The 27,139-nt window shown below is 56.0% G+C and overlaps 6 protein-coding genes across 6 annotated transcripts; 2 read left to right on the plus strand and 4 right to left on the minus strand.

Annotated features, from left to right (window-relative positions):
* Positions 1-1,967: 1,967 nt before the first annotated feature.
* On the plus strand, positions 1,968-5,224 carry MYCTH_2312153 (uncharacterized protein). The gene is made up of 4 exons (XM_003666909.1): positions 1,968-2,286; positions 2,407-3,951; positions 4,040-4,981; positions 5,078-5,224. Exons 1-4 carry the CDS (start codon positions 2,107-2,109, stop codon positions 5,138-5,140), a joined length of 2,730 nt encoding a protein of 909 aa, XP_003666957.1. The 5' UTR covers positions 1,968-2,106; the 3' UTR covers positions 5,141-5,224.
* Positions 5,225-5,643: 419 nt separating this feature from the next.
* MYCTH_2145592 (uncharacterized protein) lies at positions 5,644-7,424 on the minus strand. Its single transcript, XM_003666910.1, has 5 exons — positions 7,391-7,424; positions 7,145-7,211; positions 7,057-7,064; positions 6,664-6,846; positions 5,644-6,601 (listed from the first exon to the last, which is right to left on the minus strand). Exons 2-5 carry the CDS (start codon positions 7,198-7,200, stop codon positions 6,240-6,242), a joined length of 609 nt encoding a protein of 202 aa, XP_003666958.1. The 5' UTR covers positions 7,201-7,211; positions 7,391-7,424; the 3' UTR covers positions 5,644-6,239.
* An 880-nt stretch (positions 7,425-8,304) lies between these two features.
* MYCTH_2312159 (uncharacterized protein) lies at positions 8,305-21,056 on the minus strand. The gene is made up of 7 exons (XM_003666911.1): positions 20,919-21,056; positions 13,721-20,852; positions 12,953-13,663; positions 12,749-12,904; positions 8,909-12,613; positions 8,504-8,848; positions 8,305-8,448 (listed from the first exon to the last, which is right to left on the minus strand). The coding sequence occupies exons 1-7, from the start codon at positions 20,964-20,966 to the stop codon at positions 8,354-8,356; spliced, it is 12,192 nt and encodes a 4,063-aa protein (XP_003666959.1). The 5' UTR covers positions 20,967-21,056; the 3' UTR covers positions 8,305-8,353.
* Positions 21,057-22,639: 1,583 nt separating this feature from the next.
* Positions 22,640-24,106, minus strand: MYCTH_2312170 (uncharacterized protein). The gene is made up of 5 exons (XM_003666912.1): positions 23,982-24,106; positions 23,782-23,865; positions 23,300-23,662; positions 23,003-23,170; positions 22,640-22,946 (listed from the first exon to the last, which is right to left on the minus strand). The coding sequence occupies exons 1-5, from the start codon at positions 23,985-23,987 to the stop codon at positions 22,851-22,853; spliced, it is 717 nt and encodes a 238-aa protein (XP_003666960.1). The 5' UTR covers positions 23,988-24,106; the 3' UTR covers positions 22,640-22,850.
* Positions 24,107-24,212: 106 nt separating this feature from the next.
* Positions 24,213-26,032, plus strand: MYCTH_2312174 (uncharacterized protein). Its single transcript, XM_003666913.1, has 2 exons — positions 24,213-24,720; positions 24,777-26,032. Exons 1-2 carry the CDS (start codon positions 24,543-24,545, stop codon positions 25,931-25,933), a joined length of 1,335 nt encoding a protein of 444 aa, XP_003666961.1. The 5' UTR covers positions 24,213-24,542; the 3' UTR covers positions 25,934-26,032.
* MYCTH_2312176 (uncharacterized protein) lies at positions 26,033-26,772 on the minus strand. The gene has a single exon (XM_003666914.1). It carries the CDS (start codon positions 26,731-26,733, stop codon positions 26,194-26,196), a length of 540 nt encoding a protein of 179 aa, XP_003666962.1. The 5' UTR covers positions 26,734-26,772; the 3' UTR covers positions 26,033-26,193.
* Positions 26,773-27,139: the final 367 nt, after the last annotated feature.

A 27,139-nucleotide genomic window follows, 5' to 3' on the forward strand; every position in this document is an offset into this window, starting at 1 on the left:
AGGGAAGAGGATTGGGGCGAGCCCCCCCGGGTTTTGTAGGGAGGGGGGAGGATGATGCCCAGCTTGAGAGGCTGGTGACAGCGTTGGTTTGACTTGATCATTCTCAAGAGGAGGGAGGAGGGTGGTGCTTGACCGGATGGAGACGGAGAGAAGCCCAAGAAGAGTAGAGACAAGTCTTCTCGTGTGTGCTTTGCCTGCTAGGGTTGACAGGTCGGAGCCACACCCTTGGCCGGGCTTGATGCACCACGAGGTCGGCACCGAGTATCCGATCAGCGCTGTGGGAGATGCATCCAGCTAAAAGCAGGACGAACGGGCGAGCTTCTTTTCCATTTTTTTTCCTCCCGCCGCAGAGAAAATAGGCGGAATACGACATGACATGCCCCTAGACAACATGCTCTTACGAGTTCTTTCCATCAATTTCCTGCATCCCTGCTCAGTACACAGCACGCATGATGCACTTGACCTACACGACGGCGCCCACCTTGATGCTTCTAGCCGCTGGCTGACGGAGCATTTTCCTGATAGCTGCATGGCCAGGCGATATTGGCCTTATTTCAGCAATTAATGGTAGCGAGATTGGCGCGGGACCCGGCAACTTGGTAACCCACAGTCCGTTATTTGTTTAAGTCGAGATCGGTCCACGGCAGACGAGCAGATCACTGTCAATCTCGCCAGTCCCGTTCGATCGATGATCAATGAACGAGGTGGGCCAGGGCCGCTGATGCGTTGAGGACAGGGGCCTGTCGAGCTGAAATACTACTAAGTTTTGGAAATGTGTCGTGGTCGAGCTGCAAAAAGGCTGGTCTGCTGAGATCGGCCTATCCTGACCGACAAACACCCAGTTTCGAATTGGAACTCAAGGCGGTCGCAGGAGCCAGGCATCAAGAGCGCTGCGAAGAAGCACTTCATCAGATGACAAGTGGCGTTCCGCGGTCGGCGGGAGATGTGCGAAACGCTCTTTCTGCGGCTGGCCCCGACATCTGTTGCCATTGGCTTGTAGGGGCCCGAGAAAAGAGCAGCGCGGCAAGGCCCCCGGGTCTTGGCTCGCGGCCGGTTCCCTGCCCGTTTCGTTTCAGATGCCCGCCCGTGGCTGCCTCACCCTTGCGGCCGCGCCCGTTGGGGGGTGCGAAGCGAGGTGATGCAAGGCACAACCGGGAGCGCTGTGGCCGCCAGATGCCGTTGCCCTTTTCTGGACTGACCAGAAAATTCACTCTCGTTTTCTTGCATTTTTTTCTTCCAATCCCCCCCCCCCCTTTTTTTTTTTTTTTTTTTTTTTTTTTTTTTTTTTTTGGTTTCGATGATGGGAAACGGCGAGAAGAGGATGAGACGGCTTTCTCCGCCTTGGTGCGAGATCACACACACTAGTGTACGAAGTAGTAGTGTGTAGCCTACTTGAACTGTGTGGTACCCCGAGGTACTGTTTGATGTGGAAACAGCTCTGAACCTCGCCAATAGAGAGACCTGCAGTGTACTCGCGCAGAATGATTGCAGCCGTCCGAAGTGCACACAACAAACTGGGAAAAGCAAAATCTGATTGCTCGACTCACGTCAGCGATGCTCGACAGCATTAGATAGTCTTGCACGGAGACCCTCTCGCTAGGAAAAAGGGCGGGATGGGGCCATGATTGCCCCGAGTTCAACGTACCGCTCCTGTAATTGCATGTCCCGCTCAGTGAGCGACTCCTCCCCCCTGCCCATGGCCCCATGGTCGAGGGCTGCCCTCCTCCACATTTATTCCATTCCCGTCTTGCTGTCCCCTGGAAACGCAACGGCATTGCAGAGCGCATGCCCACTCAGAAAACAACACCCGAGGACCTTCCAGAGTTGAACGACCTCCAACCCATAAAGTCTCGGCCCTTAGCACCACGTTCCCGGGCCGACAACGGTCGAGCGATCAGTCGCAGTGCGCGGTCGAGCACGCAGCCGCTCGTTCCTCCCCTCGCAACTGCTAACCTACTATAGGTCATAGTCCCATGAGCACACGACTCGGCGCTTGAGCTTTCCAATCATCGTTCAAACAGTTCGCCAGTGGTACCTCCGCCACACGCAAATCCGTGACGGCGAGAGTGTGCCCAACGAATAAGCAGTTCGACGCACAACGTAACCATGTCCGCCAGCGAAGAGACGGTGAAGCAGGAGCAGCCCCCCGAGACCAGGGAAATGGGGGAGACGGGCAAGGTTGACGAGACGCACAAGACACAAGACGCAGAAGAGACGCCTGCAGCGGACAAGGGTGCCGGGGGAGAACAGAGACCACCTTCCCAGGATGGTTCCGAAAGAGACACGGTATGCTCTCCCTTTGCCGTCTTGGCCATGCGCAGCCCAGAAACCCTGCGATCCCGGCGGAAGGCGCCCGCCACTCTCGGTTGCCAGCGCCATACTGACTTGTGCAACGTTGTTCTGCAGGACAGTTTTGAGGATGCCGTCGAGACCGGGTCGCTGAGGTCACTGACGAAACGCCAACAGCCTGTCAACCCTCTGCCCCTGCCCGCCGAGGAACAGACTGGTGCCGGCCACGAGGAAGGGGAGGAGGCATCACAGCCTGCTGCGGCGAACGGAGACGTCGATTCACAGGAGGCGACAGCAGAGAGGAAGATCCCCCGTCCTCTCTCGCAACTTTCTACCGGCTCTCTCGATAATGTAAACCTCGACGACGACGACGCGACAGCAACGACGGCCGAATCTCGGCAAGGCACGTCCCAGCAGCTGAAACTGAACGCTCGCGGCCCGTACCAACACGCTAACTCCCTCCCAGTGAAGAGCCCCCCGCCAGAGAAGGCGTCCAAGACCATGTCCTTCAGCAGCATAACCAATGCGCTGCCGCCGATGCCGTGGTCGCCGCCCGCCACCGAATCCCGCTCAAAGAGCCCCCCTGCTGCTGCTGCTGCTGCTGCTGCCCCCGCCCCCGCCCCCGCCCCCGCGCCAGCGTCGACGGGGAGGAAATTCAACAGCCCGTTTTCGTGGCTTTCGCGAAGCTCCTCCAAGGAGCCTCCCGCGGCTCAAGCTGCTGCCCCGTCAACCCGGAGAAACACGGCTAGCTCGGTCGCCACTCTAACTAGCAATCCGGAGATGATGCTGAGTAAACTGGAGGAGGAGAGGGCTGGGGAGGATGGGACGCGCAACAGTCTCAAGGACCGCTTCAAGGCACTCCGCTTGAAGGAAGAGGCGGTAGCTGCCCCGGCCGAGGACGGCAAGACGTTGGCCGTAGCTGGCGACGGCTCGGAAACCGCGGTCGCGGCGCAGCCACCCGCTTCCCCCCTGCCACCAAATCCGGACAAGAATCTCGCGCCGGGAACCGCTTCGGGTGTCACAGCCGGGCCGTCTTCTATCGCCGACGCCCCGGTGGACTGGGATCTCTGGCAGAAGGTGGTCAACGAGGGCCCCGCCGCCGTTGCTCGGTCAAGCCCGGAGGAACTCAACAAGGCGATCGCGACTGGCATCCCGAACGCTATCCGTGGCGTCATCTGGCAGGTGCTCGCCCAGAGCAAGAACGAGGAGCTAGAAGCCGTCTACCGCGAACTCGTGGCACGGGGTACCGACAAGGAGAAGAAGGACAAGAACAGGCAGAGTAGCGGGACAACAATAAGCGCTACCATGAACGGCAGTGCCAAGGGTTCGGCATCATCTGCCTCTTCTGTTCACTCGGATGGCTCCGGCTCAAATGGTGTCCCGTCTCCGACCGACAAGGACTCGGATTCCATCAACAAGAAGGCCCCGGCTCTCTCGGCTGCCGAGCGGCAGAAGAAGGAGAAGGAGGACTTGGCCATGCTGCAGAAGCTCGAGAAGACCATCAGGAGAGACCTCGGTGCTAGGACTAGCTTCTCCAAGTTTGCCGCCGCCCAGGGGCTCCAGGAGGCCCTGTTTGGCGTCTGCAAGGCATACGCCCTGTTCGACGAAGCTGTTGGCTATGCTCAAGGCATGAACTTCCTCATCATGCCGCTTCTCTTCAACGTGAGCCACCAAAACCCCCCTCCCCCCCTTTTTTCGTGTGTGTGTGTTTTGCATAAATTGTCCTTTCCTTGTTTTTGACGCTTTGTAGATGCCGGAAGAGGAGGCATTCTGCTTGTTAGTGCGCTTGATGAACCAGTACCACCTCCGCGATCTCTTCGTGAACGACATGCCCGGCCTTCACCTCCACCTCTACCAATTCGAGCGGCTGCTCGAAGATTTCGAGCCAGCACTCTACTGCCACCTTCGGCGACGTGGCATCTCGCCCCATCTCTACGCTACCCAATGGTTCCTGACCCTCTTCGCCTACCGCTTCCCGCTACAGCTCGTCCTCCGCATCTACGATCTGATCCTATCCGAAGGCCTCTCTGCTATTCTCAAATTCGGCATCGTCCTCATGCAGAAGAACGCGGCTGCCCTCCTCGCCATTCCCGACATGACCCAGCTTACCAACTTCCTCAAGGACCGCCTCTTCGACGTCTACATCGACTCCGCTCCTTCCTCCAATTCCATCCTCGAGAACGGTTTCTTCGGCAGCTCCTCCAGCAGCATTGATAAGGAGGTCTACCGCGCGGACCAGCTCGTCCGCGATGCGTGCGAGGTCAAGATCACGCCCGAGATGCTCAAGGCGTACCAGGCCGAGTGGGAAGAGAAGACGCGCGCGGAGCGGGAGCGCGAGGCGGAGCTCGAGGCGCTGCGCGCCAGCAACGCCAGCTACGCGATCCGCATGCGCAAGCTCGAGGAGCGTCTGCAGCAAGTGGACGCCGAGCAGGCATCGCTGGCAACCGAGCTGGTGCACACCAAGGTGGAGAACGACGAGCTGCGTGACGAGAACGAAGGACTCAAGATCCAGGTGCAGGAGTTGCGCATCGTTATCGAGAAGCAGCCCGCGGAGCTGGAGATGGCTTGGCAGCAGGAACGTGACGACCTCATGAAGCGGAACGAGAAGGTGCACGAGGAGAACCAGCGCCTCGAGAAGGAGCTGTCGGAGCTCGAGGAGGAGCTGGTGCAGACAAAGATGCGCTATGCAGAGGTGAGCCACGGTCCACTATACATCCCCCCCTATCGAACCCCTCCATGGTGTTGCTTGTCGACTGTTGATGGACACACACTGACACGACGATGATAGATCAACTCGGCACACGAGACTCTGACGCGGAAATGGACCGATCTCAAGAGACAGTTCCAATGAATGAGTCTGTGCTCGCCCTTCCCCCACTCTGGGACCCGTCCGGGGAGGCTCTCGATTCGAAACTGGAGCACCAATCCCTTGCGGTGCCTGAGAGAGAGCGAGTTGAGACAAAAACAGCACTCGGCCGCCCGACAAGGCCCACTGGAGCATTCCCGCTCATTGGGTGTTTCATTCCATCTCAAAACCGCAATGCAGCACCAGCAGCGAGGTGACTTTGGCTTTTGAGGAGAGCAGAACGAGCATATCGGCTGGACGAGGATAAAGGGTAGGATGGACGAGTGAGAGCCGCGGCCCAAAAACTGGAAGCAACAGGAATGAGCAGAGCAAGTGGTCTGCGGAGATAAGGCAAGAAAATCGAGCTCGCCGTTGTATACAATAGTGTGTGTGTGTGTGTGTTGGGTCGAACGGGGACAGCATTGGAAGATGGAGTAGAGATGCGAAAAAAAAGAAACCTGGATCAATTGCATGATCGCATGGATGGGCGGACATGGACGGAATAGCATGGCATTTCAAGAAATCACATCCTTTAGTGGTGCACCTGTTGTTGTGCTATGACGATGAAGCTTTTACCGCGGCAGCCGCCACCGCAGCTGCTAAGCGCTACTCGCGGGCAACTGTTGTACAGTACATACTCTCACACACGGGTTCCCCAGACCACCCAGCATGTCCGGGCTCCTTGGTCTGTCGATCGGTGTACGCCCTCATCGTGGAACGGAGCCGCCTCTAGGTTCCGACCTTAAATTGCATGCACTCCAAACCCCTCAAGTACTGCTCCGTCACATAGGTGCACACAAACTCAAGTTCAAGCCTGGGATTCATTGACTCTGCGGGGTTGCTGCTTATGGTGGTGGTATTGATATTCCATTGCCCTAAATCCCTGCCGTGCCCTGTTACCGGTGACGAAGCAACTGGAAATCAAAGTTGCGATGGCCGCCTTTTCCGTATCCGCAATTTTTTAAACCCCATATCGACGAGACGGGCAGCGAAGCAATCAGAAATGACCCATCAACACCTAGGCGAAACGCCGACGCGCGCCCCCGTGCCCAGACCCGTTCCTTCCGTTCCTCATGACACCTATTCTCCCGCCCCGGCCCAGCGTTTACTTGTGGAGCTTGCGCTGGTAGAAGGCGAGCTCCTCACCCTCGAGGATGTAGCCATCGCAGCGACCGGATTGACCAGGGCGGCTCGAGATAATGGCATAGAGACGACCAGCTTCGAACTGCTTCTCGAGAGCGGGGTCGACCTTGCCGGAGGCGGCGAAGCGCGCAGCCTGCTTCTTCTCGACCGACTTGCTCTTCTTCACCTCCTCAGGGGCCTGGCCCTGCTTCTGTTGGCGGCGGCGGCCGAGCGGCTGGCCGTAGTGGGCCTCGTACCATTGACGGAAGGGCGCAGCATCGACTTGGACGACGGCGGACTTGGTCAGGGTGTTGGTGCGGACAAGCTCGTTGTTGGAAGGGTGATCTGATCATCGTAGCGTTAGTACACCATCTCTTCGGTAGCAAGAACCCCCCCAGGCAACCTACATGCGACCACGATGATACGGGTCTTGCGGGTGCAGCCCTCAGAGGCCCAGGCGAAGTTGCCCGAGTCGAGACGCAGCGCACGATATTTGTGGTTGCCACCGCGGGTGCGGACGACGTGGATGCGCTTGGGACCAATACGAGTGTTCGCAGGCTGGCGGCCTGCCTCGAAGGCTCTCTTCTTCCCTGTACGCAGCTGTCAGAAATTTTGAACATTTCCATGTGCGTTGAACAGGTCAGAACGCATGGGGTCGGTTATTGCGGCAAGTTGCCTACCCTTTCACTGCAAAAGGGTAGACAACCAGCCGCAAAACAACCTTCCAAGCGGACCTTCGAGTGCCCCAGTGCCGAGGGGCTCTGGATGTAGCACGAAAACGGGATCAAGTCATGACATACGGTAGAAGCTGTAGCAGATCCGATGTTAGTCATCACCATCGACGCCGCCCCAGTACATGATGGAGGGAAGAAGAAAGGGGAAACTTGCGATCGCTTGGCACCGGTAGCGGCGCGCTTGTGGCGAGAGTCCCGAGAGATACCCATCTTGACTGTGTCTGTATCAGGTTCGAGTTAGCGGGAAGATTCGTGATGAATTGGGCCTGCGAGTCGATATGGATCGGTGGTCTCGAGAATCGGTCAAATTCGGTAAGAACTGACGTTTTTGAACTTGCGATACCGAGAAAGGGGCTAAATGCGTCGAAGAAGGGCAACGCGGACGTGAAGAGTGACTTACCTCGCTGATCGTTGGTCGAGCGGTTGTGTAAAGGCGGGATCGGGTGCGCAGTCGATTTTGGAAAATGTGGGTGAAACTTTTTCGGCACCAAGTTGGACCGTTCCCGGTGCCCGGAGCCCTACAAGCCCGCGCACAGGCCTGGTGGGCAAATGCTGTGGGTCCAAGGTATGTACCCCACCCTTTCTGCCAAGGCCGAACTTTCAACCCCAGCGAAAATAGGCGTCATGGACCACAAGGGCCAAAAATACCGTTCTTATTAGGACAGGAGGACGTCCTGTACTGAGTAGCGGTGGTCAAATGCCCAATCGGACACCTTCACTATAACCCGCTCATTTTTGAGATAATTCCAATGTCACTTGAAACACGAGCTGAGGGATAACTTTAGAATTACCGTTTCACAACATTTTTTCCGATCGTTTGTTGGAAAATGATAATGATATCCCCGGTGAAAAACACCACAGTTCTCCACGAGGAGAGTGTTGCTGGGCGAGTGTTGCTGGGCGAGTGTTGCTGGGCCATGGCGTAGCCCGAGACGAAAAGCGAGTCACATATACCACAAGCCGCATTCCAGGTAATACTTGTAGACTCACCGTTGTATGTGCTCAGCCATTGGAGAAGAGGCATCCACACTCAATTATCTACCAAGCTGTCTCCGATAGACCAAGAAGCAGCAGAGGGAAAGGGGCCTGCACTCCACCTTTCCCACTTGAACTGCTAGGCCGGGTTGAGAACCAGCCGGCAGGCGAGGAAGAGAAAGAAAAACAATACAAGCAACCAAATCTACACCCGATAAACCCGTTTGTGGCCATTCCGCCATCCTTCCACCTCCCATCTGCAAGTGCAACCGGGCCTTGACCTCTAAAACCAATGCCATTCCTGACAGATGAGATATTTTGTACCCCCCCCCCCCCCTCCGGTCATCATGGCTGTTCTATCCCGGGATTGCGCAATACTGCCTGGCGTTCAGGCGAAGCCAAAATAGTCGCTCCCAGCCGTGATGGCCTTGAGCAACTGGCTGCGCAAAACCTCGTAGCTCTCATACTCCGGAAGATCGAGCTCTGGGAAAGATGATTAGCTCCTGCTCAGACAAGAATAGGACAAGCAGACACTCACGGTTGAAGCATGTATGAGAGCTAGGGAGGCGATCCTTGTTGCCATAGTCACGGTGAATATTGAACCGGTTGATGCCGTTCATGCCTTCCAGTTCCTTGAACCCATTCAGAGGCACCTTAGACGTCCCAGTCACGAACTGCAAGAGCTTGGCCCGCTCCTCCTTGTCAAAAGATCGCACCGCGCGCCAGAACCACTGAATTTGTTGAGAGGCAGGCGTATAGTTCTGGTACTCGGTGTTGGCTTTCCAGTCGTCGACGTCAATTTCCGGCAAACCAGAGATGAGCAACTCAAGTTCTTGCTCGGTGAAGATAGAGATAAGGTCCTCGGGGATGATGTCGTGGAACCCTGAGTCGCAAGATTAGCCCGACTGCATTCAACCAGCCTCAGCGCCTGAATACAACTTACCCTTCAAGAAGTTCTCCATCTGATCCTTGACCGAGGTGAGAAGCTTGTGCTCCACGATCAGCCGGACATATTCGTGCTTGTTCTCCTCTGTGACCGGAATGTTGCGCCCATTCTCAATGAGATCCACGACCTTAGTCACGCCAAACTCGTCGTCTTCAACCGAAAAGGTTTCAGTGATAATGTCGGTGATGTCGTTCTCGAGCATCCAGACAAGCGACTTGTAGTAGTCTGGATCGAACGACTCCATGTCTTTGACCGAAACCGGCTTGCCGAGGATGCGCTTGTAGACCGCACGACTGAAGTAGCAGTCAAGGACTCGGCCCTCGTACAAAGCCTTGCCGATGATGCGCCCAATGAACTTGAAGAACATCAAGTGCTCGTCATTGACACCGCTGAGCTTGTTTGGGTGGAATGTCGTGCGGTCCGACGATACCGGGATGAAAAGCGCGTAGTTGGGGTCAAACATCTGGCGGGAGAGCACCTGGAACCACTCGCGCGTAACACCGCCGGCATCAACACCTTCCTCGCCCTGGAAGCGAATATTGAGCTTCCCGAACTTCATCTCCGGACCTGACTTGAAGTAGAGTGACTTGAACGAATCATGGAAGACCTGGTCTCGGCGCACCGACAATTGCAACGGCTGATACTGCTGCCGCTGCTGGCCATTCTTCGCATGCACGCTCCGGTTGAAGTAGTTCCGCTTGTTGTCAAACTCGAGAACTTTGGGGTTCTTGACCAGAAGAGAAAAGGTTCCCGACATGAGCTTGGGGTTTTGCCGAACCAGCTCATTGAGAATACGCCGATGTTCCTCTGTGAAAGTGAAGAACAGGCTTGCGATGCGGTTGTCTGGTGGCGGGCTCGACAGGAGCATTTCCTTCCCAGTCGCGACTTGCGAAGCAGACGCCTCGCTCAACGTCGTGTTTTTGCAAATGACCATCAAGGACTCGATCAGCGGTAACAGGATCGTTGCGACGTTGAGCAAGCTCTCCCGCTGCCGAATTGCGCTCAAGCAGGCACTCAACTTATCCCACATGGTCCCAAACGTTGGGTTCCAGTAGAGCGAGCTGAGAAGATCCTCCTTTGTCTCGTCTGTTGCTTCGCCGCCTTCTCCCACCCCGCTTGATTTCTTGCCCTTAGTGTCAAACAAGTGATCAAGTGCAGTCAAGACACGCAGCAACTTGTTCTGCTCAGATGCTCCAGGGGAGAATTTAGCGAGCGCAATCCCCTGAATCTCGGTGCCCGTCTCCGCTTTGAGAATATGAGGAAGCAGATCCTCAAGGTCAGACACAATGTTCTCGCTTAAGGCTCTAGCCTGAGAGACGAGTTCTTCGCCAAAGACCTTCTTCGCGCCCGGAATATTGGAGAGGTTCTTGATGGTCGAAATTGTGTTCTGGAAAGTCTTGGAGCTACATTCCCGTGCAACAAAGACGTTGATGACCAGCTTCAAGTTGTAATCAGGGATGGTGGGCGGGACGAGCTGCCGGACTTTCTTCTCCTCGGTCTTCGGTTCTCTGGCTGTTGAGCTCTCTGCCTCGGGCTGCTCCATGTTTTCCGCCGGGGGTTGTTCTCCAGTCGCAGCCACAGCAGTCGACTCGGCGGTCTGGGCCGCAGGAGGTTGTTCTCCTGAAGACTGGGCGGTCTCGGTACCTGCCTCACCCGTCTTCTCCTTTTCCTTTTCCTCGGCCTTCTTCTTGGCTTCCTCTTCAGCTTCCTTGCGCCGGCGCTCGAGAGCCTGCAGAGGATATGTGACCTTGTTGAGCAGATCCGCAAGAAGCTGCATGACCGAAGAACTCTCCATGATGAGATCTCGATCCAAGAGGGCCAGAAGAGAGTTGATCGCATACTTCTGGGCCTTGGTACTGACGTCTTTGCCCTTGCCTTTGCGGCTCGTGCTTCGCTTGAGTGTTGAAGCCACAGTCTCATGCTCTGTAAGGAAAAGGGACGGGACGTGAGGGTTTTTTGTTGCGAGCTCCTGCAATAGATCAAGACACTGCTGAACGATCAGCAGAGGCGAGACCTCCGAATTGCCGGACATTTGGTTATTGGCACCAGCATTGGTATATGTCCTCTTGAGGCTCTGCGGGGTCTTGGGGTCCTTGTCCTTGGGCTGCTTTGCCTTCAAGGACAACTGGCCAAAGCTGCGTTCAACAGCATCCATGTCGGTGCTGCCGTCCTGGAGAATTTGAAGAAGGGTAGAAATGACCTCGAGGCGGTTTTGACGGTTCTCGCAGACATGCGCAAAGACATCGAACAGGTAGTTGCGGATGGAGCTTTGCTGCGTGATGAACATGAGTCGGAGGAGGGTAGCGACACCCGCCTTGTCGAGCATCTGTACGATGGTGCGCCGTTGCGGCTTTGCCTCAGCCGCCGCTTCAGATCGACGTGCAGCTTCCCTGGAACGGCTCCCTGGTGGTGGGACCCGATGGAGATGGTGGCGTTGAGCGAGAGCGCGAGCCTCTGCAGCGAGCTCGGGAGGCAATTGATCCATGATGTCTTCGCCTTGCTCTAGCAGAACCTGCTCCCGCAGGGCTGGCGGGAAAGTCAACAGGATGCTTGCGGTATCCATTTCGACGGGGCCGAGGTCCTGGCCCGTAGCCGTAGCATGTCTTCGCTGTTCCTCGCGCTCACGGCGGCGCCGTTCTTGGCGTTCCTGCTGAACGATCTCCATACGAAGTTCTGCTGGCAGCGCCTCCAGAAATTCCTGGAAGACTTCAGTGTTCTCTCCCTCGTTGGCAGCCTGTTCGCGCGCCTGAGAGCGCCTGCTGCTCACGGTCTGAGCAATAACTTCTTCCCTGAATTCTTCCGGGAGCGCGGCAAGGTATTCAGGGTCGATGCCAAGCTCGGTGACATCCACGGTCTCCCCACGGATAGTGGTGACAACACGTTCCCTCGCCCGAGCTGGTTCCGGCGCGGCCTCCTGGGTCTCTTGGTGGGTTTCGACCCCTTCCATCGCCTGGGGCTCTTGAGCAGACACCTCCTCAACGGCAACGGCCTCTTCTGCGGCGCGTGCAGCCTCCGCCTCGGCACGTTCCCGTTCCTCACGCTCACGCTCCTCGGCCTCCTTCCTTTCCCGAGCCGCTCTCTCCTCGGCTTCTTTCGCCTCTCGCTCCTTGCGTTCCTCTTCCTCACGCTTCTTACGTTCCTCTTCCCGCTTGCGCTTCTCCTCCTGTCGAGCCCTGGCTTCCTTTTCCCGCTGGATGGCAGCCGGCGTGAGCATGCCCAAAATTGCCGTCGCGAGCAACTTGGTTTTCTCGTTATGGTTGAAACCGAAGATCATCTTGGCCTCTCCTTGCCACCTCTCAGCGGTAGACTCAGGGAAGAATGTAACGGCTTGGTGGGGCTCCTGATATACTTCGCGGCGTGGTTCCCAGCGGGGCTCGCGGCCAGACTGTGTCATGCTAACCGGAATGCTGAGCTGACGAACCTCTCCAGCCGGGCCTTCAGATCGGAGCTGAAGGCTGAAAGAGGGACCGGCGCCGCGCGGGAACGGGATGCTCTGCATCAGATCGTTGATGAAAGCAAGAGGCGCATCAAGACCATGTCCCACCAAAGAACCCGGGAAGCCCAGCCTTATCATATGCTGGCCAGTGACTCGAGAAGCATCCTGCCCAGCTCGGTTACCCGAGAGCAGCAAAGGGTTGACACCATCGTCGGTCGGATTTGGAGGCTGCCGATGCTGGCCGTGGCGGAAGTAGCTACGAAAATCTAGAGAAATATCAGCATCACGGTCTGTTGTGCTCCAAAGTGCGCTCATGGGGCAGTCAAAAGCTTGACCAGGGATATTTGCCATGATAAAGCCCGTCTGACGACTTGTCGATGCAAGGCGTTGGGAAGACGTACCGGGTCCCAAGGGATCGCGGTGGTGCCCGGCCATGAACGGCGCAGGGAAAGGACTCCGATTGCCTCCGTGCCGTAGACGGTGATGGGGCTCGATCTGGGAAACATCCCAGCCTAGGCCCGATGGCATTGTGGGAGGTGGGTGATCGTCATCTAACACTCGTTAGAATCAGTACATGAGGGGCGGTGCATTTGAAGGAAACTTACGATGGTGACCAGGGTCGTAATACACCTCATCTTCCTCACCTTCATCTTCCTCTTCCTCATCTGGTCTAGTTAGCTGAGCGCACAACGGAAAACCCGGGAGCGAATACTTGCCATCATCATCAACACCATCATCAATGTAGTGTTCATCAATCTCCTGCATATCTTCCGCATCAATTTCATCTCCGCCCTCGACGACGTTCCGTAGAATGTCGGGAATGTGGCCGAGTTGGTCGATGCCATGTCCATGCATGAGTGCGTCGTGAATGTCATGCGCGCCACCTGCTTCGAAGCCGAGCTCCTCCTCGGCTTCATCTTCCTCTTCATCGGTTTCGCTTTCCCAACCAGACGCTCCTTCGTCGTCCACGGGGTTTCCTTCCTCGTCGACAATCTCGATGCGGTCTTCGATATCCTCCATGTCTTCGGAACCCATCTCGTCCTCGTCCTCGTCCTCATCCTCATCCTCCTCATCATCCGAGGGCTCTTCCTCGTCATCTTCGTCCATGTCCTCATCCATATCATCGTCCATGTCTTCGTTTTCACCCATAATGACTTCCACAACGCCAGGTTCCCCCGGCATGCCTTCCACCTGACCCATTTCGCCCAGCTCGTCATCATCCTCATCGCTGGGGTTCTCTTCGTCATCCTGGGACATTTCGTCGCCATATTCGAGTTCATCGTCATATGGCTCGTCGTCGAACATGGCATGGTCATCTGTGATCGTCAGCACCACACGCCTGATTTGGGCCTTGTCTTGGTTTCAAAACGCACCATCTTCGTCCTCGTCGGAGAAATCCTCCTCACGCCCAGGTTCGAGAATGCCGAGCGTGGAGTTGCGGTAGAGATCAGGGGTCTCCTCACGATCATCGTCCAAGTCCGAGAGGGACGACGCCGACGCGAAGTCGTCTTCAGGCTGATCAGTTGCTGTTACGGGAATAACGTCCGACTGGCTCAGCAAGCAGGCCGTTTTTGTCAAAGCGCGAAGAACACGCAGAATATACTTGATGGTGCGCTTGACGTTGGGAAAAGTGAGATCGATGTCGGCAATGGACGCAGTCAAGGCGGCGATATACCCCTTCTCATACATGAGGCGCTTGAGCTGCATCTGAGACCGGAGGACAGCGGGGTCGCTCGCACGGGCGTCCCTCTGCTGTGCTTCCTTGTCCTTCTCGCCAATCATCAAGCTCATCAGTTCCGCGGCGCACATCATCTTCCCATAGCGCACCTCAACCGGTTCGCCAGGCGTAGAGGCCTCCTTGTAGGCACGAAGCACGGTTTCGAGCACAAATCGGCGCACAAACAAAAGGTCCGAGTCATCGTCATACTCGAAGGAATTGCGAGTGCGGTCGACGGGTTTCTCTGGTGTTCTAGCAACCAAGGCCACGAGTACTGCCTGTGCGTGATTCGAGGTGGCAGCCTTCTTTCTAATGATGGTTGAGTCCATCGGAATGCCAGCAGGTCCCAAGCAAAGGAGATCGTTGAGCAGATAGTTAAGAACGCTCGAACGAGGCTTGATAGGCGTGTTCGTTTGGATTGGCACGCTCCGTTTGAAGTTGATAAACTCAACCTTTGCGCGGTTGTAACTCTGCAGCAGTTCCGCTAAGCAGTTGAGCAGAAAGCAGCGGTAGACAAAAATTGGGTGATCTTCCGCCTTGAAGGTCGGTCTGGGTGCCTTTCGCTCCTTTTCCTTCTGCTCGGATAGGTGCTGGTCGGGAGCAGGCGTTGCCTCCCCGCTTGCACCGGGTGATTCGCTTTCGGCTGTCAATCCCTTTGGAGAATGGCTTGACGGCTCTTTGTCATCGACCTCCCTGTAGTTCAACAACTCGCTAAGTAGGAAGTGTATTACCCCGTCGGGATTCTCGAGAACGGGTCGCTTGAGCTCGAACGGGGTCTTTGGCGCATCCGCCATCTCCTTGTCAACAATTTCTGTTGACGGCTTGACATCTTCGATAGTCAAGCCCTCTGTCGCTTGCACAGCGGGTCCCACAGAACCTTCCTTAGGAGACGTTTCCTGCTCTGCGGGTTTCTCCTTGAGGGATAGATTGTACGTACGGATGGCCGGATCGTAAGTTGACCAACCGTTCAACTTGGTAAGGTCTGAAGTGACGTCGACGAAGAGCTTCGGTGAACGGAGCGCCACATGAGACAGATGCCGCAGGTAACTTTGGAGGTCATGATAGCCCCGCGGATTTCGAGTCGAAGACAAGTACTGTTTGATCTCAGTCTCCATCATTTGGCGAACCATGTCCTCATCCTCCACTATATGCCGGAGGATGATCATGATGTTGTCAGTGATATGGGCTTGGTTCAACCGAGCCGAGCCCCCACTGCACAACTGCTTCGCCATGACAAAGAGCCGCTGTAAATTACGCTTTTCTCCAACAATCTTAGCGATCCCATGGTCTCTGGTCAGGATCACGAGTATCCGCAGAACGGAGATCGCCAAAGCCTCCTCCTTGCCAATTCTTGGGAGGATGTCCAGAATTGCATTGAGGAGCTTGGTACGGTCTTCGGCGGATATTATGAGATCTTTGGTGACCCAAACTGGCGGCTCGACAACGTCGTCCTCTTTGGCAGGCATTCTCCATTCAACTTCTACCGGTTGTTCGTCGTCCGAGAGAAGAATCTCGAAGATAAGGAGGATGTAAGGAATCCATGACGGGAGCTCCTCATGTGAGCTCCCTGGTGAAACTCTCAGAAACCCGAGGTATTCTCCGGCGTTCTGCTTCAGGGTCGGCAGCGTAGTTTTGAAGAATGACCGATTTTGGAGAAGAAGCGACAACAGATGGGCGAAAGCTGCAATCCCGCGGCCGTTTGCTCGCTTCTCGTCGGCATCGTTCGGAGCGAATGACATGAGCGCGTTGGCAAGGACTTCACCAACTTCGGTCCGCTTGTCCTCATTATCGGACTTGAGTATTGTTGTTTGGATGAGGTCGCAGACCTCGAATACTAGCTCCGGGTGCGTCCTGACGACATCTAGGCAACGATCAATCAAGTCGGTTTGAACTTCCGCCCTCTCCCTGTCGAGCTCATCCTTCGTGATCGGAGGAGGTGTCGGAGAAATTTCAGACGGAGTTGAAGGGGGGATGGGGGCCCGAGTCGGGGCCGAGGAGGCACCAGCTTGTTCCTGACTCTCGGATTCTCGACTCTCGTCATCATGGCTTTCATCACTAGAACCATCATCAGAATGTTCTTCGGCTTCGCCAATCGCGTCTCGAATGAAGTTGTTCATCGAGTCCAAAGACATGGGATCCGTCGCGGTAGGATTCGCCGGAGCCGCTACCGCCTCGTCCCGAGTCGCTTGCGACTGGGGTGATGGCGGCCCCCGGTATGCATCCTGCTCAGGGACGGGATTTCGCTTGCCAGCCAGGCCTTTGGAGTGGGCGCGACAATACTCCGCCGAATCGTCGACCTTTCCGTTCGCACGGTAAACAGCTTCGCGAGCGAGTTCCTCATCGTACCCCATCCGGGTCAAATTCTTGATCTGGTCAGCATAAAGACGCCAGTCGAACCGGATAGTCGGCCGATCTCCGAACAGAGGCACTGGTGAGTTCTTGTCCGTCTTGCGCCATGCGTTCGTCTCCAGATCGGCAGCCGCAATTGTCTTGATGATATCGATGACTCTGCTCAGAACAGGAGTCGGCGCCTTCTCGGCGAAGTCTGACTCCCATAGCTTTCGGGCGGTTGGCAAAATAGCCAATCTCAACTCCACAATGAGTTGATGCCCCCGATCTCTGCTCCTGTCCGAGGACCGCGGGAACAAGCTGGTTTGACCCACAGACTCGTAGACGTTCTTGCCGCTGACGATGACGTGGTATATGTCGAGAATCTTTCTCATCCCAGCTGTAACCAGATGCAGCTTCTGGGCGTCCTGGCGCTCCGGCGCATCGTTGCATAGCTCATCGGCGAATTTCCGGAGCATAGTATTCAGGAACTCTATCCCACCACGGTCTTTGAACGCCACCAAAACAGGCAGGATGAGCTGGACGGAAGTGCGGTCCGGCTGCCGGGTTGGGTCGATCAGCATCTGGTTCAGTGCGTCGAACATGACATCCCAATATCGTAAGTCCCGAACCGTCAGACTCTGCTCCTGTGGCAGACTCAACTGCTCGAGGATCGTCTCCGCCAGCGTCTGCGCAATGCTTAAGTGATGGGATCTCAAGTAGGAATCAGGGCCACGCCTGGACAACAGAACTTTCCCTATGGTCTGGAAGAACGGGAGCGTACTCGGCGTTAACGAGTTCAGGAGGCGGCTAATCACGAAATAGTTCTGAAATCGAGGCGAGGCGCGTTCTTCCTTGGTCGGCTCCTTGGGTAGTTTCGATGGCTCTGCTGCCTTGTCCGCCGAAGTAGCCTGACCGGCATCTTCCGGCTTGCTTTCCTCGGTAGCGGTTGGAGCGGAAGGCGATGCAACCACCTCTACACCATCCTGAGTGAACGATCGGTTCCCAAGCCAGTGGCTCGGCACAAGGGCGGCAATTGCCATGTCCTCTGTCGCGGCGTCACGAAGGAGGCTTCCCAAACGGTTGATGAGGGAGATGAAGTAGTCGAAAACATTGACCGCTGGCATCGAGACCGTTGCCTGCCTAGAGGAATACGGGAAGCTCTGATACAGAGTCTTGAGAAGAGTTTGCAACCTGACCAAAGCCTTCACAACGCGGGTGCCGCCAGCCACTTTGCGGACCAAACCTTGATCCCATTCGGCCTGATCGTTCTGGACTGATAGATTAGGAACAACAAAGGGAGCGAAGAAGGGCTGTGCGCCCTTCTTGCTCACGAGCGGTTCCAGATCATCGATGGCGGCGTGGGCCCGGTTGAGTAAAGATGGAAGACCTAGAATTGGGCTTGCCTCGATCACCGTTGCAAGCGCGTGGGCGAGTGAGCGCGACGCGCTGGTGCTTTCGAAATCTCCGGGCAGGCTAGGAACCTCCGACAGCTGCAAAAGCAGCTCAATACCGCCATCGCGGATGAAACTTGATTTGAGGCTGGAATTGTGAAAGATGGCGTTCAGGAATGACGAGACTGCCCCGATGTAAGGTGTTATCTCGTGAAACGGGCCGGAAGGTTTTTGGTCCTCAGCAGCGGAGTTTCCATGGGAGGTATGAGACTGCGCAGCCGTGGAGCTTGCGTCGACCATCTCGACATCAGCATCTTCTGGAGCGGCCTTCTCCTTCCCTTTGGCCGTACTGGGCGCTGCTTCCAAGCTTGCCAGCAAGGATTCGTCTGCGGTAATGGCCTTTCCGTTTGCGTCAAGAACCGAAAGCTTCGCACCCCACCCTGCGCTGATGGACTTCGTCTTCGCAAGGTGCAAGACTCGGGCCACCATGTCAAGGATGGCATTGGAGATGGCAGGCCGCAGTGCCGGGTGATGGCGAGCAAGTTCATCAAAACTTCCGCCGACCACGTTGGCCAAATCTGATTCCGACAGAACCTGGACATGGTTCGGGCTCTCGAAAATCTCCAGGTAAATCTCGATCGCGTGGGACGAGTCGACCATCTTCAAACCGAGGTTGTTCAGCGAGATGGAGTTCAAGATCGAGGGTATGATGCTGATGGCATCGGTCGACGCAAGAACGCCAGGCGCAAGACGCTCTCGAGGCGCTTCGAGCATTTCCTGAGTCGGAGGATGCGGCCGCTCATCGCTCTCCAGGTTGACCGACTCGTTAGTGAAAGCAGGCGAGTCGCGCCCCTCACCCTCTTGCTCGGGATTAGGTGTTTCTGAAGGCTTCGGCAAAGTGACAGGCCTGCCAGTTAGGGTCTCGAGAAAGCTTTGAATCAAACCCGATTCCGATATGGCGGCGAAGCTAGTTGGATCGTTGTTGATGAAATCGCTCAACAAGCCCGCCGCGTTGGTCCAGACTAAGGAACCAAAAACATGCATGTTTTCAGTAATGGTGCGAAGGCTGCCCAGCAGAGCTGAGTTGTCCACCAGGTTCCTCAGCAGCCGGTCGATGTTGGTACCAAAAGAGAAGGCATTGGTCATGATGTGATGGATGAACTTGAGCAGCCACTTGAGCGCTTGCTGGTGGTAGAATGGAATCTCATAGTCCACCGTATGCGAGTGAAACTCTGGCTTCATCCCCTGTCCCGCCGCAACCTCCTCCTTTGATCGAGCGACCGTGTCGATGATGAGGTTCGAGATGGCATCTAGACCTCCGGCATTGCTGAAGACGGTGAACGCGCCGTTGAATCCGTAGATGATTGTATCCAGGAATGCGAGCACCATACTGTAGTTCCGGGTCGCTGTCCTGGATCGAATGTTGAGTATCTCGACCATGATCTCAAGAAGTCCGGCCGATGACATCTCTTGACCTATTCGAGAGGCCATGGCCATCTGAAGAGTCAGGGCAAAGAGACTCGCGCGCCAATGGTCGGCATCGGTCACCTTCCCGTCATCCGCCTCGGCAGAGTCGTCTTTCATGCTAGCCACGGCTTTCCTGATGACGTATAGAAGGACACCGTGATTGACATTGGCATTCAGAGCTGCGACCACCTCAGGGTACTTTGTTGGCATGACCGTAATGGACTCCAAAGCTGCTAGCGCAATGGCCTGCAGCTTTAAAGGCGTATCGGGGGTCCCATCGGCCGAGGGATGGATCAACTCGGCGAGTTGGTATACCAGCTGGTACCTACGCGGCTCATCATTGTCCTGCTTCAAGACCTTCTCGACAAACGTCGCTTCGGGGTGAATGTACGCTAGGTTGGTGATCGCCAGAAGACGGACGGCCAAGGCCAACTGCCGATCCTCTGATGACCCCAACAGCGCCTTGCATATCCTCAGCCGGTTTAAAAACTCGTATCGCGAAGCTTTGGGCATGTCGGAGGGACAGAGCTTGAGGAGTTCATAAATAGAAGTCGACTGCACCTTCACTTGGCGCAACTCGAAGAACCTGGGCCCAGAAACAGGATGGTCATCGCCACTCACTCTGTGGCTCCGACTCAATGGACTATCTTCAGCGCCATGAGTCTTACTCGAGCGCGGCGTCTGAGAAAGGCCCGTGGAGCCACGCCGCAGAGGAGTAGGTGTTGTAGGTATTGAGGTCGAGCCGGCCTCGGCAGGTTGGGCTTCTGACGCAGTAGATCCTGAGGTTTCGGTCTTTGGGTAGTAGGTTATCTTGACATCCCCCCAACCAGCCCATCGCGCATCGTCCGCTGGGCCGGGAGCAATGATCGCTGAAAGATCATTTGCATACACCGAGGCCGCATTCCGATGGCTAGGGCCGGACGCCTTCTCCTTGCTCTTACTTGCCGAGCCCGGCGTCGTCGGCGGAAGATCAGAAAACCGGGGACCCGGCGAGAGTGGAGTTTTCACGAAAGGCTGTGCAAGATATTGCACCCGCTCGAGATCGATGTTATAATGGTTCGCGAGCAGGGCGCTGCTCACTTGCCGATTGGGGGTACCCACACGCTTGATCGAAGCCTGGTAGCGCTGCGCAAGTTCGAGACCAACCTCGAGAGTGTGATAGATGACGCTCAAGTCGGTTGAGTTGAGGAGATCGTTCAGATGAGGACTGCTGGCGTATATGCTCCGGTTACCGCAATGTTGCAGGAGAACTCTGGTAAAGGTGAGAATGGAGACAATCAGCTGACGGTCTCCGTCCTCCTTGTAACCTAACTGGACCAGTCGCTCCTTGCTGAACGGCTGCTCGTCGGCGTACTCCACCGGCGCGCCTTGATTCAGGAGCAGATCGCACCCGAAGTCTCTCATCTGAAAACCATCCTGCAGCTTGTATGTCGCACAAAAGGCCTCGAGGATGCTGTCGAACCGGTTCAGGAGTGGGATCCAGTGATACAGGTCGCCGCGCGGAAATGGCCATCTGGTCGGGAACTCGTCAAGTTTTTTGGGAATGAGCGGCAACGGAGTAGACGCCGCGGCGAGAACGTAGTCCTTAACCCAGGGAGACTGAGAGGGTGGGTTAGCAACATTAACAGCCGGCATAATGAGAAGCAAGTCCGAGTTGGAACATACGAGGTTCTCCCGGTGTTTGGACTGCATGGTTTTCGTAATTTTGCCCATCTTGACGAAGCGGCTGAGCCGCGAGGGCTGAAGAAACTAGACACTCCCCCTCCACTACCGCACGTCCAAATAACGGATGTGGACCTTTCTCGAGAGCGAGAGCGATACGGGTAATGGTAGTGGGCAGACTAGACGTATCGCGCTTGATGAAGAGGAAGGTCAGCCGTCGACGAAAGCCCGATGGCAACGTCGCTGTTTTCCGTCCTCGGTGAAGATGCCCGCAATTCGGCGTTGGCCAGATGGAAATCGGCAGTGCTGCGGCGAAGCTCCCCGAAACCCAAAGACAGCTTGAAGACGAGTGCAGGTCGCCTCAAGATGTCTTGGAAAAAGACGCGGAGCTAGATGTCGATGCGTTGGTCAAATCTGTTGATACCTCTGACCTTTGGCGATGTCGCCGTGAAAGCCGCGTCAAGTAGTTGCAGGGCAGCGATACACTAAGTCTGAGGTCTTGGTTTGTAGATGAGGAACTCGGCAAGCGAAGGAAGGTAAATTAGAGGCAATATGACGGCAACAGCTGGTCAGGTACAGGCAAGCACCGCCAAAAAAAGTCCCGCCACGGCAATCGCCGCCTTGGGCTCCCCCGATGTGGGGCAGGAGCTCACACTTGGTTTCTATCGCAGCAGCAGCACCAACAACAATTTCGTGGAAAGCAACCTGACTAACCTACGAAGTGTATCGTACACACAGCGCAGAATTTGCTAGAGACAGAACAAAATTGCATAGTATTATTACTTTACCTTTGAAACACCAAGAAGCTCCCACGAGTTGTCACCAAACAGTCGCAGCCTCCCATTCTCCCGTCATCTTAGGACCCCACTTCGGCGAAAGAGGGGTCCTGTGTCCCAAAAGCTAGACTTGCACCCAACAAGGCCAGCTACCTATCCTGTGGGAAGTAGTGCGCGTTGCAGCACCGTCTTCAGAAAGATAATTACAGCATGTTTACCAGAAGTAGAACCGTTAGAATCCAAGGTCCGAGCCAGGGTTGTGCGTGGAACGGCCAACCAACATTGTTCGCAACAGGTACCGACATCGTACCTAGGTACCTAGCTAGCTACAAGTATGTACATACATTTTTCATCGAACCTTCCATGTGGTACTGCATGTACTGCGTGATGTATGTACATGGATGTACATGTGAGGTACCTCAGGTAGCGCCCATGCAAAGAGGGGCATTGTCGTACCCATCTTTCTAGGTACTGTATCCGTACTGCGTCGCCTCCAAACCGCCGTGGCTGCGTTTGCAGGTTTCTAGGTTGACAAAGTCGCGGACAATGCCCGCATCAAATTTGGAGACGGACGTCTCGTTTCCCACGAGGTATATTGGTTTCCTCCGGGCCATGGGAAGTAACAGTCGTCGTACTGCTGTTCTAGCATTGACATCTGGTGCGGGGTGCAAGCTAGAACTGACTGAAGCTGTAACACTTACGATGCAACCCCGGTCACGTCTTCCCATTCACAGTTGAGGGCATTCAGTATTCTAGATCTAGCTCGCCAAGACTTCTTTTTCTGGGTAGCTTACACTACAGGTTGAAGGACTGACGCCGCGTTCCCAGCAGACAGCTAGCAACCAACAACCTGAAACGCAAACGGACGAGAAGGATTCGGGCCCCAAAGCGTAGTCAAATTGGTATCATTGCGCAAAGTATCTATGAATCACACGTCGCCACTGGAGCCGGTCCTTGATTCAGTGAGGGTGTTTCATAGCTCTCTGCACTGCTTGGCTCAAATTGGCTTAGGCGCCTAATCTGCTCATCGCAAAGACTCATTGTCGAGATTCGCGAAAGGTTGTTACGCCATATACACGCCCCAGATGAGCCAGCAAAGAAAGCACGCCGTGACCGTTTTCCCAAAGCAATCCGAGACCCATTACCAAACGCCCCAATTTTACTTGCGCATCGAGCTGGCTCTCCGCTTGCGGAGATCGGCCTTCTGAGCCTTGGCCTCAGCGACACGCTTGGCCAGGATCTGAGCGTACTCGTTCTGCAAGATCTATTAGCGGTGCCCGACAGGGTTCAATTCTAGCAGTGGCTACGTACCGCCTCATCCTTGACCTTCTCGGCCTGACGGCGCTTGAGCGCAATGCGGTGACGCTTGTGCTGCAGGCGCTGGGGAGTGACCAGACGCTGGATGCGAGGAGCCTTGGTGTAAGGCTTCTTGCCCTCGCCCTTGGGCTGAACCTCGCGCCGAATGACGTACTTACGGACCTATCGTTCCGAGTATATTGTATTAGCCTCCGAGATTGTTGCACTCAGACTCTACCCGAACTGCGCGATAGGAACCGCCGCAGCTCTAGGGCAGGCGATGACGGAATATAAGTGGCATGAAGCACATACATCGTCATCCTTGCTGAGGCCGAAGAAGCGGCGGATCTTGGTGGCACGCTTGGGTCCAAGGCGCTTCGGGTGGACGGTGTCGGTCAGGCCAGGAATGTCCTGCTCGCCCTGCTTGACGATGGCAAGGGCCAGGACAGAGAGATCAGGGCCGACGATGCAGCCGCGAACGGACTTGCGCTTGCGCTCACCGGTGCGGCGCGGGCGGTAGCAGGAGTGGCCCTCGGAGAGGAGGAGGCGGACACGGTTGGGAGCAATGACACCCTGCTTCATCGGGAAACCCTGCTTGTCGTTGCCGCCGGTAATGCGGAGAATGTAGCCCTTCCACTCATCGCCGAGCGGGTCGGCCGGGACCTCAGCGCCCATCTAATCGGGGTCAGTATCGTCGTGCGAATTCGGTGCGGATCAATCAGACATACGCGCTTCCTGTGAGATCATGGTTAGATTCGTCGGCAGAAGTTTGAGAACCAAATTCAACATGCAACATACTCGTAGAAGTGCCTCAACTTCCGCTCATCTTCCACCTCAATCAGCTTCTGCGAACCGTTCGCAGGGTACGAAATGTTCAGCTATGGGAGTCGTTCTGTCAGCATCATCGCCCGTCCGATAATCGCGGAAAACGGTAGCAGTAAGATCATCCAGGCATGCAGTCTATCGAATCATGCGCAGCAACGGATTTCCTCACCTTCATGTTGGCGGTGGTTGCTGAACGGCCGTCGTTGATGATACGGACAGAGAGACTGGAGAAATCGAAGGAAGGTTTTGTGTGCAGCGCTGGACCAGGAAAAATCTTAGGGCACAATGTCTGCACGACGTGATTGGCTTACTCTCTTGCTTCAAGACCCACCAGTTTCTCCAACCTCGCTTGTGGATCTAGAAATTGATGCCAAGCTTCCGCCGATAAGGACCGCACTTTCGATAAGCCCGAGGGGTCGATGGAGGGGCATCGAGAGTTTGCATCTTGCAAGATTGAATGAGACGGTCTGAAAGACATTTAGAAAGCAACCTACTGGCAAGGCTTCTGGCGCCCTTGCGTTACGAACGCTGATTATACCGCATACCCTCTATATTGCTCACATTCAACTCCAAACCTCGAGGCATCGCCTCTTCCCGGCCGGGCCTCTCCTAACCCCTTCCCATCCGACATTAACCAGGGTCGAACTTACTGTTGGATTCAGGAGCGTCTGCCGGGTAGATGATAACCGAGCAGCAAAAGGGGCCTTTGCATGTCTGATTTGCAGCGAGAATGGAAGACGACCGAGTGCTAGTTGACGTCGGCATTGCTGCCGAGATCGAGGAAAAGCAGGCCCACGAAAATGCAACCAAGCAACCCAAGAAGCGCTTCGTTGGCAGACGGGCTGCTGTTGAAGCTGCGAAGGCCGGTTCGGGACCTACATCTATCGAAGACAGCGGGGCCATTCAAGGTATTGAAACCCGCCCTCCCGGCGGTGACAGGCCGTAAACTGATGCACTGCCGCAGTTGCCCAGCCAAGAAGGGCGTCGAGGCTGGTCAATCAAGTACCTCCCGAGATACTGAATGATGAAGCTTTGAAGGCGGCAATAGCCCTCCTCCCGGCAAATTATTCCTTCGAGATACCCAAGACGATTCACCGCATTCGCTCACTAGGTGCCAAGAGGGTGGCCCTTCAGATGCCTGAAGGGCTCCTCATGTTTGCCACCACCATCTCCGACATCCTCACAGAGTTCTGTCCCGGGATCGAGACACTGATTATGGGAGATGTCACATACGGAGCGTGCTGTATTGACGACTACACGGCTCGAGCAATGGGTTGCGACTTGCTGGTGCACTACGCCCACAGCTGTCTGATTCCGGTGGATGTCACCAAAATCAAGACGCTGTACGTGTTTGTCGACATTAGCATCGATACGTCGCATCTACTCGCCACCATAGAGCGAAATTTCTCTCCCGGAAAGACGATCGCACTCGTTGGAACGATCCAGTTCAACGCCACGATCCACGGGGTGCGGTCAACACTGGAAAAGGCCGGGTTTAAGATCATTGTGCCACAAATAGCGCCGCTGTCCAAGGGCGAGATTCTCGGCTGCACCTCGCCAAACCTTTCCACATGCACTGACAGCCCCGTGGATCTGATTCTGTACTTGGGCGATGGCCGCTTCCACCTGGAGAGCATCATGATTCATAACCCGGACATACCGGCCTATCGTTACGACCCGTACTCGCGCAAGCTAACGCACGAGACGTACGGGCACGAGGAGATGCAGGATATTCGTCGGGATGCCATACGCACGGCAAAGAAGGCCAAGAAATGGGGGCTCATCCTCGGCTCGTTGGGACGGCAGGGGAATCCCCATACGATGGCCCTGATCGAAAACAAGCTGAAGCAAATGGGTATACCCTTTGTCAACCTTCTCCTGAGCGAGATCTTTCCGGGCAAGCTGGCGATGATGAGCGACGTCGAGTGCTGGGTGCAGGTCGCGTGTCCGCGGCTGAGCATCGACTGGGGGTATGCGTTCCCGCGGCCGCTGCTGACGCCGTACGAGGCGCTGGTGGCACTGGAGGAGAGGGAGGATTGGGGCAAAGGGCCATACCCAATGGATTACTATGGCAAGGAGGGCCTCGGGAGGACGAAGCCAGTGGCGATAGGGACCAGCTAGAAATGCCAAACCTAGCCACTCGCCCCAGCATAGTAGATTTGCGAAGGCCGGTTACTTCTTGTACAACAAAATGCCAAAGGCATCCATCCCCACCCCCACCCCCACCCCCCGGGGCTATTATTCCCAGGCCTCCAAACCCTCTCCAGGAGCCGCAGCCCAGTCGCCCTCCTGGCCTTGCCCTGAGCGTAACCCCGCGACCGCAGCCCATCTGCCACCGAACGGGGTTGCCCATCCTCTCTCCCCACCCCTTTCGCCGGGCTTCAGGAAGCGGCTCCGCTACCCACCGGCTCCGGCCTCGAAGAAAACACGATCTTCCACTTGACGATATCCACCACTTCCAACTCCTCCGTCCCCGCCTCCGTCTCCGCCCGACGACCTGCACCCTCCCCCTCGTCGGGGCCGGGCCCTCCCGTTCCGAGCCCGCTCCTCCCTCCCCGCCGCTTCCTCAAGACGGCCACAGCCCTGGGCAGCTTCTTCACCTGCCCCTGCAGCCGCTGGTGCTCCCCGACGTACATCCAGACCCTATTGGTCCACGCCGTGCTGTCGGCGCTCCCGTCGTAGTCGGGGAAGTGAAGCCTGCCGATGGGGATGGCGGGCGTCGTCGCCGAGGCCGGGTCCTGGGCAGTCTCTGGCGGTAATGGGGGCAGGTTGATGGTGCCTTGCAGCTCGAGAAGGGCGAGGCCGGAGGGGGTTTGAAGGAGGGGCGGAAGAGGGCTTTGTGGTGATGGTCTGTTTTGGAAGGGGCCAGAGGGGTTGTGCGGGCGGGGATGGAGGGGGATTGCCTTTGTAGGCGTTGACATTGTGTCTTTCTCTCTCTCTCTCTCTCTCTCTCTTTTTTTTTTTTTTTTTTTTTTTTTTTTTTTTTTTTTTTTTTTGCTTGTTTTCTTCTTGTGGTAAGGATCGTGATGTTATTTTCGGTGGCAGCTTTGACAGCCGAGAGCCGAGAGATATTAGGACTATGGGCCTTGCAAGAGCCAAGCGCCGACTGTTTGAAAAGGTCGACTCTTTGCTGTGGTCGACTTCGAACTCGCAACTCGGCTGTCAGCTCGGTTGGCAGATGATGCTGCTTTGCGGATCTCGAGAAGCCAGTGGCTCTGTGATTCTCGAAGAACTTTGTTACAACGGGTGATTACGGGGCTGGTGTCGGAAAGCGCAGGCGTCTCCTAGCTGCAAGCGGAAAAGGGCCCGCTGCTGCTGAGGGGCCCC

The sequence above is a fragment of the Thermothelomyces thermophilus genome, chromosome 7 (genome assembly GCF_000226095.1).
Source record: "Thermothelomyces thermophilus ATCC 42464 chromosome 7, complete sequence".
Taxonomy (NCBI): Eukaryota; Fungi; Ascomycota; class Sordariomycetes; order Sordariales; family Chaetomiaceae; genus Thermothelomyces; species Thermothelomyces thermophilus.

Bases quoted from the DNA above. Each gene is read 5' to 3' on its own strand.
- MYCTH_2312174 (XM_003666913.1), top strand. From the start codon at position 24,543: ATGGAAGACGACCGAGTGCTAGTTGACGTCGGCATTGCTGCCGAGATC. The intron at 24,721-24,776 runs GTATTGAAACCC...GCACTGCCGCAG, and splicing joins AGACAGCGGGGCCATTCAAG to TTGCCCAGCCAAGAAGGGCG.
- MYCTH_2312176 (XM_003666914.1), bottom strand. From the start codon at position 26,733: ATGTCAACGCCTACAAAGGCAATCCCCCTCCATCCCCGCCCGCACAAC.
- MYCTH_2145592 (XM_003666910.1), bottom strand. From the start codon at position 7,200: ATGGGTATCTCTCGGGACTCTCGCCACAAGCGCGCCGCTACCGGTGCC. The intron at 6,602-6,663 runs GTAGGTTGCCTG...TACGATGATCAG, and splicing joins CCGTATCATCGTGGTCGCAT to ATCACCCTTCCAACAACGAG.
- MYCTH_2312159 (XM_003666911.1), bottom strand. From the start codon at position 20,966: ATGGGCAAAATTACGAAAACCATGCAGTCCAAACACCGGGAGAACCTC. The intron at 13,664-13,720 runs GTGCGTTTTGAA...TGACGATCACAG, and splicing joins CTCCGACGAGGACGAAGATG to ATGACCATGCCATGTTCGAC. The intron at 8,449-8,503 runs GTGAGTGTCTGC...CATCTTTCCCAG, and splicing joins CTCTCATACATGCTTCAACC to AGCTCGATCTTCCGGAGTAT.
- MYCTH_2312170 (XM_003666912.1), bottom strand. The intron at 23,171-23,299 runs GTATGTGCTTCA...TCGGAACGATAG, and splicing joins GCCTCAGCAAGGATGACGAT to GTCCGTAAGTACGTCATTCG. The intron at 22,947-23,002 runs GTACGTAGCCAC...TAGATCTTGCAG, and splicing joins AGAAGGTCAAGGATGAGGCG to AACGAGTACGCTCAGATCCT.
- MYCTH_2312153 (XM_003666909.1), top strand. From the start codon at position 2,107: ATGTCCGCCAGCGAAGAGACGGTGAAGCAGGAGCAGCCCCCCGAGACC. The intron at 2,287-2,406 runs GTATGCTCTCCC...GTTGTTCTGCAG, and splicing joins ATGGTTCCGAAAGAGACACG to GACAGTTTTGAGGATGCCGT. The intron at 3,952-4,039 runs GTGAGCCACCAA...GACGCTTTGTAG, and splicing joins TCATGCCGCTTCTCTTCAAC to ATGCCGGAAGAGGAGGCATT.